At 37.7% G+C, this 12,086-nt stretch overlaps 1 protein-coding gene across 1 annotated transcript in view; it reads right to left on the reverse strand.

The window, feature by feature from the left end:
* Window positions 1–1,247: 1,247 nt before the first annotated feature.
* Window positions 1,248–12,086, reverse strand: part of LOC139318036 (cytochrome P450 2J5-like) — a 37,389-nt gene continuing 26,550 nt past the window's right edge. Inside the window, exons 7-9 of the mRNA XM_070945279.1 lie at window positions 5,368–5,555; window positions 5,059–5,200; window positions 1,248–1,432 (exon numbers count right to left, since the gene is read on the reverse strand). Coding sequence (XP_070801380.1) covers window positions 1,248–1,432; window positions 5,059–5,200; window positions 5,368–5,555 — 515 coding nt within the window. The remainder of the gene's footprint in view (window positions 1,433–5,058; window positions 5,201–5,367; window positions 5,556–12,086) is intronic.

The following is a 12,086-nucleotide window of genomic DNA, read 5'->3' on the forward strand; positions in this document are numbered from 1 at the left end:
AGATCACGTGAGATGCTGGTACCGCTTTATAAAGCCTTAGTAAGCCCACACCTAGAATACTGCATCCACTTTTGGTCACCACATTATAAAAAAAGATGTTGACACTCTACAAAGAGTGAAGAGAAGAGTGACTCAGAAATTCAGGGCTACCAAGACAAAATCAACAAACAATTCATATGGTGTTTTGTTTTGTTTTCTTAACTAACATATGATCTGAAAATCAAGGACATTCATGTCACTCAGCTGTGATCACTTTCCGTATACCAGGAAGCTTTGCTGCTACCACACACCTCTTTATTTAGATCATATCATTCAGATGCAACTGCAATTTCTAGGAGGCACCTGGGGAAAGGTCCCAGAAGCCTGGCAGGCCCTTCTGTTGGGAATCTACTCAGTCTCCAGAATGCAGGGATAACAAAGGGACTAGGCAGATTACTCTGAAGGGACCACTTTATTTACATTGATTCAGAGGAAGATCTTGAATCATCAAAGAATTCTGACAGAGGAATTGCCAGAAAAGACAACTGGAGCAAGACTGACAAAAAATATTTGGGGAAGGTTGTAGAGAAAGTGATTAGGCTGCAACTACAGAGGGCTTTAGATCACGGCTGTCAAACTCGCAACCTGCAGGCCGGATGCGTCACGCACTGGCCACATCCACCCCCCGGTTTGGTGAAGGGGATAAAATGTCATGATACGTCACGTGATGCTGCCGTGACAACGCAAGTGTGACACCCCTGCTTTAAATGAAGCTCATAATTAGATCCAGTTGAGGTTCAGCTGGGATGAAAAATGCATTGGTTGCTCTTGTCTTGTGGATGTTCTGCACAGGGATGTGATGGGAGCATATTTTCTTCTTTTGCTAATTCTCTCAGCATCATTTCATCCCTTCAAGCATGGCATCATTTTGGTCTATCTACAAAATCTGGTTGGGGAACATGGTCCATAGGAGAAATTTAGTAAAAATTAAAAAGATACCAAAAATAAAAGGAAATATGTTTTATTGGCACCCAAAAGGAAACAAAGATAAAGCATGATAACCTTAGGTTTTTTCACACACATCCTCCCAGTCTTTGGTTGACCTTGTTAGGTATGTTGCATGAACCCAGCAATAGGTTGAAGAAGTTTCAGTATTGAGTAAATAGAAGCAAAACACAATATTAAGTGAATTGGTATATGTATGAAACATTTATCGTACTGAACACCTCTTCTGTATTTAGTTTTATGCTTTTTTGTGGTGTTTAGGTTTAAGCCTTTGTGGGAATAGCACACAGTTTATAAGGCTGTGGATGCATTGTCACTTTTACAATAGGTTCTTCATTGAGTTCTTTCACTCCTTCAGGCAACTGGAAGCTGAAGGCCTTCAACAGGCTGGTCAGAAAGATGAAGATCTCAATTCTTGCCAGTTGCTCTCCCACACATACACGCTGACCTGTAGGTGAGACAAAGTATAAAGGGAATAATGATCACTTCTCCAAAATATACCCCATCAGCAAGGAAACGTGAGAGAAGATTTGTAACGGATGAAACACATTTCCCTGTTGAACCTTGATATCTTCCAGGGATGAAATGTAAAATTTGTTACTACTGTTTCTGTGGGCGTGGCTTGGTGGGAGGGGGGGTAATGTGACTGGGTGGGCGTGGCCAACTTTTTTTTAAAAAAAGAGGTTGCAGAAAAAAATGCTTTAAAAGTTTCTGATGATCCCAGCTGTATTGCCTGATCATCAGAGACTTTTCAAAGCATTTTTTAAACCACCTCTTCCCCGGAAGAAGTTGCAGAAAAAAATGCTTTGAAAAGCCTCTGACGATCCCAGCTGAGCCTCACGATCATCAGAGACTTTTTTTTTACTTTTAAAAGCATTTTTTCGGGGGAAGAAGTTGTAGAAAAAATGCTTTGAAAAGTTTTTTTAAATTTTTATTTATTTATTTATTTATTTATTTCCATTTCTATACCGCCCTTCTCCAATAGGACTCAGGGCGGTGAACAGCCAAAGTAAAAAACAGAGCATACAAAATTTAAAAACAGTATTAAAATAATTAAATATTTTGGCCGTAAATTAAAACAACCCAATTTAAAATCAATTTAAAATTTAAAGTTTAACTCATTTAACTCAAATTTAAAAAGCCTCTGATGATCATGTGGCTCAGCTGGGCATGGTGGAGGAGGCGCAGAGATTTTTGCTACTGGTTCTCTGAACCACCCGCCGCCATTGCTACTGGATCGGGCAATCCGGTCCAAACCGGGAGCATTTCACCCCTGGTATCTTCTAGTATTGCTTATTATTTAGCATGTTATTATTTAGTCATAGGAATAGCTTTTGGGGATAGTGCTTTAAATCTGTTGGTGTGCTGAGCCATTGATCAAACTGCTTTTTTAAATCAGTTCATGAGCCATGATGACACAGTGGTTAGAATTCAATATTGTAGGCTAACTCAGCTCACTGCCAGCAGTTTGATTCTGACCTGTTCATGGTTGTCTCAGCTTTCCATCCTTCTGAGGTCGCTAAAATGAAGACCCAGATTGTTGGGGGCAATATGCTGACTCTGTAAACCACTATAGAAGGCTATAAAAGCACTATGAAGGGGTATATACTGTATTTTTCAGACTATAAGACACACATTTTCCCCACAAAAAAGTGGGTGGAAATGTCTCTGCATCTTATAGACCGAATATGGCCCTGTTTTTAGCCTCCCAAAACACAGGGGGGGGTGTTTTGGGAGGCCAAAAGCAGGGCCATATTCGAACGTCCTGTTTTCGCCAAAAACAAGCCTGTTTTTGACGAAAATGGGACACATGAAGAGTTTACGAGGCCTGCAGAGTGTTCCTGCAGGCTGGGGAGGGCAAAAATGGGACACATGAATCGGGAGGCCAAAAACGGGCCTGTTTTTTCATGAAAATGGGTCCTTATTTCACAAAAATTGGATGTGCAGAGGGTTTGGGAGGCCTGCAGAGTGCTCCTGAGGGCTGAGGAGGGCAAAAACTGGATGTGTGGAAGCCAAAAAACTATTTTTTTCTTGTCATCCTCTTCGAAATCTAGGTGCATCTTATACTCTGGTGCGACTCATAGTCCAAAAAATATGGTAAGTGCTAAGTGCTTGCTATTCCTAAATAGACAGAATGCCAATTTGAGCAGACCATCTGTTTCCTGCTCAGGAATGCCTGACTATAAAGGTGATCCTTGCATAGGAAGGTTTATAGTAAGGAAGAATGCTATTGGTAACATTGATAAAATTTTAGTCTACCTTGTAACCTTTCACTTATAACCTTTAGCACTAGCTAACCCTTTAAGAAACCTATTGTTCTTAGTTTTATATACTACTCCATAAGGGTTTACTGCATTCTGGGAGTGATTTACAATGTCAGCACATTGCCCCCAACAATCAGGCTCCTCATTTTACTGACCTCAGAAGGATGGAAGGCTGAGTCAAATTTGAGCCAGTCAAGATCAAACAGCTGGCTGTGGGCAGAGTTTTCCTGCAGTTTTCCTTTCTAACCACAGCCACACCATGGTTCAAACTTTAGCTGAACTAAGCCACCCAAAGTCATTTTATTATAAGATGGATGGCATATTAATTACTTGTTTTACTATCACCTTGATGATGTATGCAAGATACTGCTTTTAAAGATTGTTTTATAAAGATATATATTTCCATGATTTGTATCAATATTTCTTTTTGAAATACATTTATTTTTCCCTGTTGAAGCATTTTCCTTATTTTGATGGATCAAAAAGTTACTCAATAATCTACCAGTCCCAAAGTCTCAATTATTTGTAACACCAAAAAGCCAATATTGAAACAGTTTACTCAGTCAAAATTATTTCTCAGGATGCCCAATATTTATAGTTATTTATAGTCCTCAACAGGTTAGTTTACTTCTAAGTTCTCCAAAAAGTTTTTTCTTCTTCTTCTTTCACCTCTTAAGCAGTTATCAGACAATGTTTATAATCCTAGGTGAATCCATCAGATTTCACCATGTCTTCTTAAGTCACACAGTCAACTCTTCAATTTCAGTAATAATTCCTGGTATTTGTAATCCACTCTACTTAGAAATCTTCAAAAGTCTCACAATTTGTTCCCCATCAGTCGTGAAGCAAATAAGTATAAAATAATATGCAAAAAGGCAGTCTTCCAGATGTTGTTTGTCTTGATTCTCTTTTCTCCCTTATCAATAATCAGATTATTCCAATGTTATTCCCAGCCTTGTAAAAATATAATATATATATTCTTTCACCAGTGGATGGCACAGTTGATTGTTGTTTCACTTTTCTTCAAACAATTTCTTCCAATAATCAATCAAATATTCCCAGCATTTCAAAATGCCTTTTCAAAATATTACCAATAAAATATTTGGATCCAGTCTATTTTAAAACTTCATATTCTCCCCTTAGGTTTCACTTACGGTAATCTTTCTCTAAGTGTTTATCTGCCACTTTTTCACCGCTTTAGAGAGTCTTTCTTTTGGAATTTCTTTTCTTTGGGATTAGATCTCTAGTATAGAAGTTGAAAATCACCTCACCCAGTTCAAGGCCACTGTTCACAAACTGCTCCAGCACATTTCCTTCTTCGGTTGTCCCAGGTTCTCGGTGGCCATAATGGTCACCTCTCCACTTCATTGTTGGATGGGAGGGCACCTCGGATCAAGCAGAAGAGCCGCTGCTCTCCGTGATCTGCAAGGCCCCCCCTCCTTTCTTTGTCATCCCTTCAGGGTGAGTTTAGTGCCTTAGGGCCCTCCAACGATGAGGATTCAGCCTAGGTTCACAGAGCCCTGTTACCCATGACTGTCCCGCAGCAATGCCAAACTGGAATTCCTAATCTTGTAGCTATTTTACAAAGCTCTACTGATTACAATCTAAATATAAAATCTAAATGTAATTAATATTTCTTTGTAGTTTAAACTTGGTAGCCCAAGAGAAATTTCAGACTCTCGTGGTTTTCAAATTAGAAGGAATTTAGATTCCTTGATTTTCTATTCAGTCCATGATGAATTCAGAACAACTCAATGATGGGGGTGGTGGAATCTATAAGTGATAAACTGCTTTGGGTTCATATACGTACCCATTCCAAAGGGCAGAAACTCTTTTCTCTCTATGAACTTCCCATCCTTATCTAAAAAGTGATTTGGGTTGAATTCTTCAGGTGTCTCCCATTGTTCAGGATCAAAGAGAACAGAACGCAGGTCTGCGATAATAATGGTCCCCTGCAAACAAAGAGATGATTAAACAGAGCAGTTTCATAAGGAAAACAGGCAGAAAAGTTCAAACAATATTGATGAAATATTTGGTTTTAGTTTGCCTTTATGGACCCATATTTGTTCATTTCCAAAAACAGTTTCTGAGAGCAGTAGCTGTTCTTAGCATTTCTCACCTTTGGAATGTGGTAATCCTTCATCTTTACATCTTTTGTAGTTTGCCTGGGAGCCCCAGTTATCAAGAAATATTTTAGACGCTGTATTTCATGAATCACAGCATTCGTGTAGGGCAGCTTCTTCCGATCCTGATAGGAAATTGACTGTGAGATATCAAACACATCTTTAATCTCCTTCTGGACTTTCTCTAGAAAAAAATATGGAAATAGAAGCTTCATTTCCTTCATTTGTTTCCAAATTTTAATCCTTAGAGGCCTATTGTGTCACAAGTAAATGCCTTATTCTCAAATGAGGAAAATGTATATTCACAGAATATCAGGGGTTAATTTATATCTCCTTCTTAATGTATTCATATGTAACCACTCCCATCCATTACTCCGCCTCACTAATATAAAAGGGGACGTATGGACCTCCCACTTGCTTCTATCTATGATCATTCAGAGAATATAGAATGCCTACTGTAAATAAATAATGCTTTGTTTAAATACTTCGTTCCTGAATCATTTATTGAGTCTGATCCTCAAAATTACGCAACAATCTGGTAGCAGAGGATGGTTGGACTGACTCAATAAAAATTAGATATGCCTAAGAGAGAAAACTCCAGAAACAAAAGAGAAAGACCCAACACCAGGGCACACAATAAAGAGATGGAAACGGATCAAGAAATGATCGATGAATCCACAACTATAATAACAAAAGAATCTGAAGACTGCGCTACAGACAACGAAGAGATAATCGATGAAACTGATGACCAAGAAGAGAACGAGATAGAAAACAACGAACTCAGATCAGAGATACTGAGACTATTGAAAAGCCAAAAAGACGAAAATGACGAAAATCTCATCGCGAACCTCCAAGACATCATAAAAAACAGCGGAGCAGCGAGAGAAAAACACATCGTAACAGATGAATCTAAAGAACTAAAAATGGTGAGCGAATTGCCTGTAGATAAGAATATAACAAAAAGGAAGACTAACAGTCCCGCACAAAATTTCGAATGGCAGCCATCTTGGTTTCAACAGACCACTAAGATGAGTGAAGCAGAGCCAATCAGAAAACAGAATTCAAAATGTCTGGCGCGAAAAGCCCTACATAGTGTAAAAATTAAAAAAGAAAAAATCTACTCTTCAGAAGAATCTGATACAGACATCGAAGAAACTTCAATCGAACTACAAATAGAATCAGCAATGAAAACTCTCTTTGCAACATTCGGCCCGAATTTAAGAATTACAAAAGAATCAACGAAAGCTGGCGATCAAAGAATAAAGAAAAGACAAGCAAGCAAGCAAACGTCTCGGAATCTACCCGCTTCTATCCAAACAGCGAGAACACCAACGCCTGAGCCCAGAGAACCCTGTAAATACTCCCCCACGCCGCAGACGATTCCAGGGGCCAGAGACCTCAACAGGAACAACTTCAGCGAAAAGAAGCAAGCACCAGTCGTCACCTGGACACCCAAGATCGAACCGGAGACCGAGTCATCGGAGGAAGAACACTACGAGGGAGCTACAGTAACGAGAACCTCTCCCGACAGCTTCAGAAGCGAAATGAGCAATGCGCATGCGCAAACACACGCAGACAACTACGGAGGACATGAAGAACAGAGAGAACCATTCAGACTCGTTGCGAGCATACCCACACCATTCTGCAACTATCAACATTTACAAGATCATGGACAACCTCCAGTTGTAAGTAATGGAACAAATAATATTGGGAACTTGCCCAATGATTTCCCAAAACTGAGAATAGATGGTATTAATTTACAGGAATGGTGTCAACAACTTCAGGTTGTTTTTCTAAAAGAGAACTTATTATTTTTTATAACTAACCCCCCCAAAAGGCCTTGGACTCTAAAATTGGACTGCCTGCACCACAGAGCATTCTACTTATTAATATCTAGTATATCTCCTGCTATGTATCATAGTATTAAGCATAACTTGACTGTCTCAGAGATTATTCACTGCATGTTTAAATTGTTTCATAGTGAAAGTGTAGCGACCACTACAAGAATGTCTAAAGATTTCTTCTCAGCTAGGATAAAACCTGGGGTTACTATAAGTGAACATTTGATATCTCTAAACAAAATCAGAGCAGAGCTACATTTAAGGGGAGAGATAATTTCAGATCAAACAATGAAAAGTGTTATCATTAATTCATTAGACCCATCGTGGGATAACTACATATCACATTTAGACACAATTAATTTGGGATACTTATCCATAGAAAATTTATCAAATAAGCTAATAGCTGAAGATAATTTAAGAAGAAGCCGCTGTAATACACACATAGAACATAGACAAAGTAAGAGAGTAGTATTTCAAGAAAAATATCGAGAATCAATTGAATGTTATAATTGTGGATCCAAAGAACACTGTAGAAGAGATTGTCCTAAATTTCTTAGAGAAAGACAAAAACATGACTATAGAAGCAGATATCATAACAGACAATCGTCTATTGATAGACATAGATATAGAAACTCACCTAATTTTAGAGAGCGTAGAGGGGGCAGAGATAATTCAAGAGATAGAAAGTCTGGATCATTAAATGGATTAGATAAACATAATATAACTAACATACAGGATTCAAGGGATAATGCTTGGCTCATTGATTCTGGGGCAACTAATCACACAACACATGACAAAAAAATACTATCTTCCTTTATAGAAGATAAATTTGTAATTAAGGTAGCCAATCAAGAAAAAGTCCAAGTTATTGGTAGAGGAAATGTAAACTTACCCGGTCTAGGGAAAATAGAGGGGGTATTATTAATACCAGAAATACCTCATAACATACTTAGTGCAATAAAACTAAGTAGAGATTCTGACATAAATATAGTATTCTCAAAAGGAAAAGCAACACTAGAGAAAAACAAAACAAATTTGGGTAGTGTGGTTATCAAAGGGGTACCATATTTGGTCACAGAAGAAAAATGGCTACACAATATTGATTCAAACATGGAAGATGACACTAACATAGAGAATGAAGACAATAGCAATAGTGATAATGAGGAACATGAAACAAATCATAATCACAAAAACACATCTATTAATGACACACTCAATAACAAAAAACCTACGATTGGAAAACCAATCCACAATAAATGTGCACATATATTACATAGAAAATTGGGACATGCTAGTTTTCCTGTAGTACAAAAAATGATTGAACATGCTGAAGGTGTTAAAATAAAAAATTGTAAAAATTATTTGGAATGCTCAGTATGTAAGTCCTCAAAACTCAGAACTAATCCCAAACCAAAAAAGGCAACAAGATCAACTAATCACATTTTTGATCTGGTACATATGGATCTAGTTGGTCCATTAACCCCATCAATCACATATAGAAAACGATATTTTCTAACTATTGTAGATGAGTATAGTCATTATGGATTTGTCTATACTTTGAAACACAAAGATGAAACATTTCAAAAATTTAAAGAGTTTTACAAACGTGTAGAAACACAGCATAATATTAAAATAAAACAAATCATGACAGACAGGGGATCTGAATTCATGTCAAAAGAATTCTCCCAATGGCTAAAAAACAAAGGAATGCTACACTTCATATCTAGCCCTTTCTCTGCATTCCAAAATGGAGTGGTAGAAAGAAAGAACTCGACACTACAAACCATGATTAGATGTACATTAGAAGATGCTGGCTTAGGAAAACAATTCTGGTCAGAAGCATTACTATATTCCAATTATACTCAAAACAGAACTTGGTCCAGCATCGTAAACAAAACGCCATATGAACTAATGTATAATAGAAAACCCAAAATAACACACATGCACATATTTGGAGTCACAGCGGATGTACACATACCAAAACAATTGAGGCGTAAAGGAGAGAACGTATCCAGAAGACTTAGAGTCATGGGATACGAAACAGGCACGAAAGGGTACAGATTTATTGATAATAACAACAAATTCATAATTTCTAGAACAGCTGTATTTCATGAACAGGCCAATTGGTCTAAAATACATCTTAATGAGATATTCCCAACTACAAAAACAGACACTGAACATCAAGACAAAATAGATAGAGAAGAACTCAATCACAATGCACATGAAAACAAAAATAAAACATGGACAAATAGTCACCCCAGAATAAAAACAGATTCATTAACAAAAAAGAAGGCAAGATATCTACACGATAACGATAGCAAACCAGAAAAAACAATCAGATGTAACAGAAATCAGGTGCCAAGTAAATACAAGGATTACATAATGTACATGAATAATGAAACATCAACACCTAACACATTCGAGGAAGTATTAAAGCTCCCCATTGAAGAAAGAAAAAAATGGGAATTAGCCATGGCCAAAGAGATGGACAGTTTGCGAGAATTAAATGTATTTACACCTACTCCTGCACCTAAGGACAAAACTATTATAGGCACCAGGTGGATATTCAAAATTAAAAATCTGGAAGAAGGCAACACATTATATAAAGCTAGATTAGTTGCACAAGGTTATGCTCAAAAGTATCCTGAGGATTACACAGACACATACTCTCTCACAGTAAGGACTGAGAGTGTTAAGACAGCTTTAGTTATAGCATCTGCACTTAATCTTGATGTCTTTCAATATGACATACAGACTGCGTATTTACACGCAAAGCTTGTTAAAGAGATATATGTAAGAGCACCTCATAGCCAATACACAAACAAAAATGAAACTTGGTTATTGAAAAAAAGTTTGTACGGACTAAAGCAATCTGGCAAACGTTGGTATGAATGTTTAGTCAACGTACTCAAAACTATGAATTTCAATGCCACAACTGCAGACAATTGTTTCTTTGTTAAAAAAGAAGGTGACTCATTAGAATTTGTGTTAATTTATGTGGATGATATTTTATATATCGGTAAACATAAAGAGAAAAGAGATACATTTGTAACAAAACTAAATGAACATTTTTCTTTAAAATCATTGGGAAAAGTAAACAAATATCTTGGAGTTCAAATCAGTAAAACCAAAAAAGGATTTAAACTTTCTCAAAAAGATAAAATTATAGAACTCCTGAACAAATGTAATTTGAATGATGCCAAAACTTGTGATACTCCAATGCAGGCCGATTTCTTAAGAAACATGGATGAATCATCCCCTGAATTTAAAGATAATACACTTTACAGATCAGTTATTGGTTCCCTTTTGTATATATCTAATTGGACTAGACCTGATATTGCTTTACCCCTCAATCTGTTATCCAGATATGTTGGTAAACCCTTAATGTATAATTGGGAAGCCATTAAACGAATATTAAGGTATTTAAAGCACAGCTTAGACTTCTGCCTACTACTGGAACCCAATAATATTAAAGAGCCCATCCTCACTTGTTACGCTGATGCGGATTGGGCAGGTGATACTAAATGCAGAAAAAGCACCTCAGGTTATATATTCTTTCTTAACAATTGTCCAGTCTATTGGTATACTGGAAAACAAGATTTAGTAGCCACATCAACAACCGAGGCAGAATATGTTTGTTTGTCTAAAGCCTCCAATAATCTTGTATGGTTTAATGATTTATTATCAGATGTTTGGAAAAATCCTTCATTACCATTTATCATACATGAAGATAACAAAGCTGCTATTGAGATATCTAGATCTGATGCTATTGGTCAAAGATCCAGGCATATAGATATCAAATTCAAACACGTAAGACAATTATCTCAAGATGGATTTATTAAAGCCGTTCACTGCGAAACCTCAGAACAAATAGCTGACATATTGATTAAGCCTTTGCCATCTAAACAACACAAATATTTAACTTCTAAACTACAAGTTTTATATTGTTCTGAATCTGAATGCAATTATTGTTGTATATCGAATCGGCATTTAGAGGGGGATTTGTCACAAGTAAATGCCTTATTCTCAAATGAGGAAAATGTATATTCACAGAATATCAGGGGTTAATTTATATCTCCTTCTTAATGTATTCATATGTAACCACTCCCATCCATTACTCCGCCTCACTAATATAAAAGGGGACGTATGGACCTCCCACTTGCTTCTATCTACGATCATTCAGAGAATATAGAATGCCTACTGTAAATAAATAGTGCTTTGTTTAAATACTTCGTTCCTGAATCATTTATTGAGTCTGATCCTCAAAATTACGCAACATATTGCCACCAATGTTCTTCAGAGTATGTGATCTTCACCTTCAATTTATTACTGGCTTCTGAATTCCTTATCTATTGGAATACCAAAGTTCACAACACCAGCTAGGCCTCCAACCCCAGTTGCCAGCTCATTGACCTTTATGCCACCATTGTCCCTGGCCCACCTTACCAGAGGGCTCCAAATCCATCTCTGGTCTCTGGGTTTTACACTCCTCCTTCCAATCTCTGACCTCTGATTTGGGACACATACTTCACTTCAAAGGCCCCTGTTGACTTTGGGCAAGTTCTTGCTTCCAGTCCCTGCCAGTGTGTCATCCTTCTGGGCTGGCTTCAGCTCCAGCTCCAAGATAGCTCTTCACTACACCTCTATCAGCCTTCCACCCTCAGGACACACTCTTTGGCATGGCTTCCAGCCATGCAACCCCTTCAGACTGGCACTGGATCACACTCTCTACCTCCCTCTACCTCCCACCAGTCCCTTAGGAGTGTGGTGGCACATGCATTTAGAATGCTGGGTTGACAATCACAAGCCTGTGTTTGAGAGCTGAGTGCTGTTCTATGCTTGGGTGAGCGCCTGTCATTTGCTCCAGCTCCTGC

The sequence above is a fragment of the Pituophis catenifer genome, unplaced genomic scaffold (assembly GCF_029215685.1).
Source record: "Pituophis catenifer annectens isolate HBS135680 unplaced genomic scaffold, rPitCat1.0.hap2 SCAF_6, whole genome shotgun sequence".
Lineage (NCBI taxonomy): Eukaryota > Metazoa > Chordata > Lepidosauria > Squamata > Colubridae > Pituophis > Pituophis catenifer.